The sequence below is a fragment of the Oryza brachyantha genome, chromosome 4, assembly GCF_000231095.2.
Source record: "Oryza brachyantha chromosome 4, ObraRS2, whole genome shotgun sequence".
NCBI classification, from domain to species: domain Eukaryota; kingdom Viridiplantae; phylum Streptophyta; class Magnoliopsida; order Poales; family Poaceae; genus Oryza; species Oryza brachyantha.
In genome coordinates this window covers 9,533,551-9,536,350 of record NC_023166.2, presented here as the reverse complement: position 1 = coordinate 9,536,350, position 2,800 = coordinate 9,533,551, and the positions used below count along the sequence as shown (strand labels likewise).

Here is a 2,800-nt window from a genome sequence, read left to right as displayed (position 1 = left end):
TCGTCGCGTGCCGCGCCGCGAGACGCACGCGCGCTTGGGATTTCCTTCGCGTGGCGCGCGAGAGGTTGGGAGAGTTTCGAGCGCCGCGCACCTGCGCTCGCGTACGTCGCACGCCCGCTCCGCGCAGCGAGCAGCGACTATAGTAGCGATGGCGATGCACGGACCGGGTCGGGCGGGAGAGATATGGGTGCACATGGGACGCTTTGGTGGTGGGCTCCGGAGCCCACAGACAAGGAAGGGCGAACCAGCGAGCGGGTCTTCTCTACTCCTCTAGAACCATCCATGCGGCCGCGGCGTGCGAAGCAAGAGGGGTCAATGAGATTTCCCTCGCCGCCCGGCCCGGCACACCAACTCCGCGGGCGGAGCCGAAATCCGTCTGCGCGCAACCGACGCGACCCACGACGACCCATCCACCCCAGCCAGCTGCGCAAACGGCCAAACCCCCACCCCCCCCCCCCCCCCCCCCCCCCCCAAGACAACCCACCGTTTCTGCGCCATCTCATCAAAGAAATCGCAACGGTTCTCCTCACGCAGCAGAATCAAACCCCCACGAAACGACCGCTTTGCCATCGCCTCGTGCCGGTGCGCCCCACGCCGGGACGAGGGCACGGGCGTCACTTCCCGCGCCCGTAGGGTGGGGCCGGCGGGACAGTGGGCGGGGTGCAGCGGGGCCCACGATCTGGGGTCGCGAGATGGGGATCCGCCGGGCTCCTTTTAAAGCGAGCCCTCTCTGCGGCGCAAGCCAGTTTTGCCGCTCAAGGCAGTTCCTTCTCTCTCTGTTCCTCATTTCTGCTGCTCTGATTCCATTCTTGCTATCTCTAGGTACGCTATATGTCTCCTCTCCGCTGTTCTGATTCCAGTTCTGTGTTTGTGCTTCTTGAATCCCATGTTCTTGTCTTGCTGGTTGAGTTGGTGATAGGTAGTATGAACAAGAGAATCGGTGGCTGGTAGGTAGGGTTCAGGCTGCGATTCTTGTGGCGTTGGATTTAGATTTGTTTGATCTGATGCGAGTCCTATTTGATTTTTTTTTGTTTGTGTTACACTTTTTATGACCAAAAGATCTTGAATTCCATCGCTCATTAAAGCCATCTTTAATGGTATGGTGTGCAGAGACAGAAAGAGAGAACAGAAGTACGAAAGGCAGGTAGTGATGGCGTCAAACTACGTGGACACTGCAGGTGAGGAGGGCAGGTTCCACGGCCACCACCACCACAGCAGCGGCACGACGCCGACCGGCGCGGCAGCGTCCCCGAAGATGCGGAGGAGCTGGTCGTCCGCCGCCTCGGCCTCGTCCGGTGGCGGCGGCCACGGGTCGGCGCCCAAGTGCGTCTGCGCTCCGGCGACGCACGCCGGCTCGTTCAAGTGCCGGCTCCACCGCAACAGCTCGCACGGCCACGGCCACCCGTCGTCCTCTCCCACCGCCACCGCGCCGGCGGCGGCCGTGCAGTCCTCGTCCTCCCGCACCGTCGCGGCGCAGTGACGCAGCAACGATCTCTCGGACCAAGAAACGCCCAACAACAAGAGGAGAAGAGAAGAGAAAAAGGGAAAAGAACATAATCAAACCCAAAGAACATTTGTGTCATAAGAAAGGGAGATTATTTGTTCCTCCCTTGATGTCTGATGATGGAATTGGGAAAAAAAACTCCCTTTTCTGCTTCTTTTTCCCGTCCTTTTGTTTTGGGATCTTTATTGAATGATCATCTTTCCTCATCAGAAGAAATTCTATCTCTTCGACTTCCACAGTTCTACAAGGAATCCTGCAATGCCTGCTTTTCCTCCAACCTCTCTACTTATATCAGAAGAAACTGGAAGCATTTGTCCTATTATTAGAGTATGCGGACAGTGTGGATGTGGTGCTCTACTATGTAATTACCATTCCAGAAAAATACATCCGTGTTGCAACTTGCAAGCGGTGATGTCTTGATGGATTGATTTTTTTTTTTCGCCAGAAAAGGACGTTAGACGAGCCACAATCAGATTTGCTGATACAAATGAACCACTACGGGCTCCCTTGTAACAGGAAAAACACTGGATAAAGATGTCAGTGTATTGAATCGTGCAGATATTGCTCAAACACGCGTTTAATTTTAATTTTGAACGATTAGATGTTTCTCGCTCAATCCAAACGGTTATTATTGCAGTTTTAGTACTCATGGGATTTGGATTCATGTGGCGCTCTAATCCTACATTTTTTTTTCTATTCCATGTAAAACCATGCATTTCAAATGTTAGTATCATTTATGTTCGGATGGGCTAAACTTTTTAGCCACATGTCACATCGGATATTTGAATACTAATTTGAAGTATTAAATATATACTAATAAAAAAATTAATTTCATAAATGAGAGCTAATCCGCGAGATGAATTTTTTGAGCCTAATTAATCCATAATTAGCAGCATCACATAGGCTAATCATAGATTAATTAGGCTCATTAGATTCGCCTCATGAATTAGCCCAAGATTATGGATGGGTTTTATTAATAAACTACGTTTACTATTTTTAATAAGTGTCCAAACATTCAATGTGACTAAGGGCTAAAGTTTAGCCATAGAATAAAACATCCCCTTAGTCTTACCCGAGAAAAAGTACCAGAGAGAGAGAGAGGGGTATTACATGGTACTTCTCAAAAGGATTTGAGTAAAATTCATAAGATTGTAGTTCATGTTTGTGTTTGAAGGTCATAGGATCATATTCTATAGGAATTTGAGACCTTCAGACCCTTAATTATTCAAACCATTCCTTAAATATTCCCATGAAATCTTATATTACAAAGGTGCCATAAAGATACCACCTCTCTCA

At 50.1% G+C, this 2,800-nt stretch overlaps 1 protein-coding gene across 1 annotated transcript; it reads left to right on the top strand.

Moving 5' to 3' along the window:
- Positions 1–718: 718 nt before the first annotated feature.
- Positions 719–2,061, top strand: LOC102702935. The gene is made up of 2 exons (XM_015836174.2): positions 719–822; positions 1,111–2,061. Exon 2 carries the CDS (start codon positions 1,151–1,153, stop codon positions 1,478–1,480), a length of 330 nt encoding a protein of 109 aa, XP_015691660.2. The 5' UTR covers positions 719–822; positions 1,111–1,150; the 3' UTR covers positions 1,481–2,061.
- Positions 2,062–2,800: the final 739 nt, after the last annotated feature.

Bases quoted from the DNA above. Each gene is read 5' to 3' on its own strand.
- LOC102702935 (XM_015836174.2), top strand. From the start codon at position 1,151: ATGGCGTCAAACTACGTGGACACTGCAGGTGAGGAGGGCAGGTTCCAC.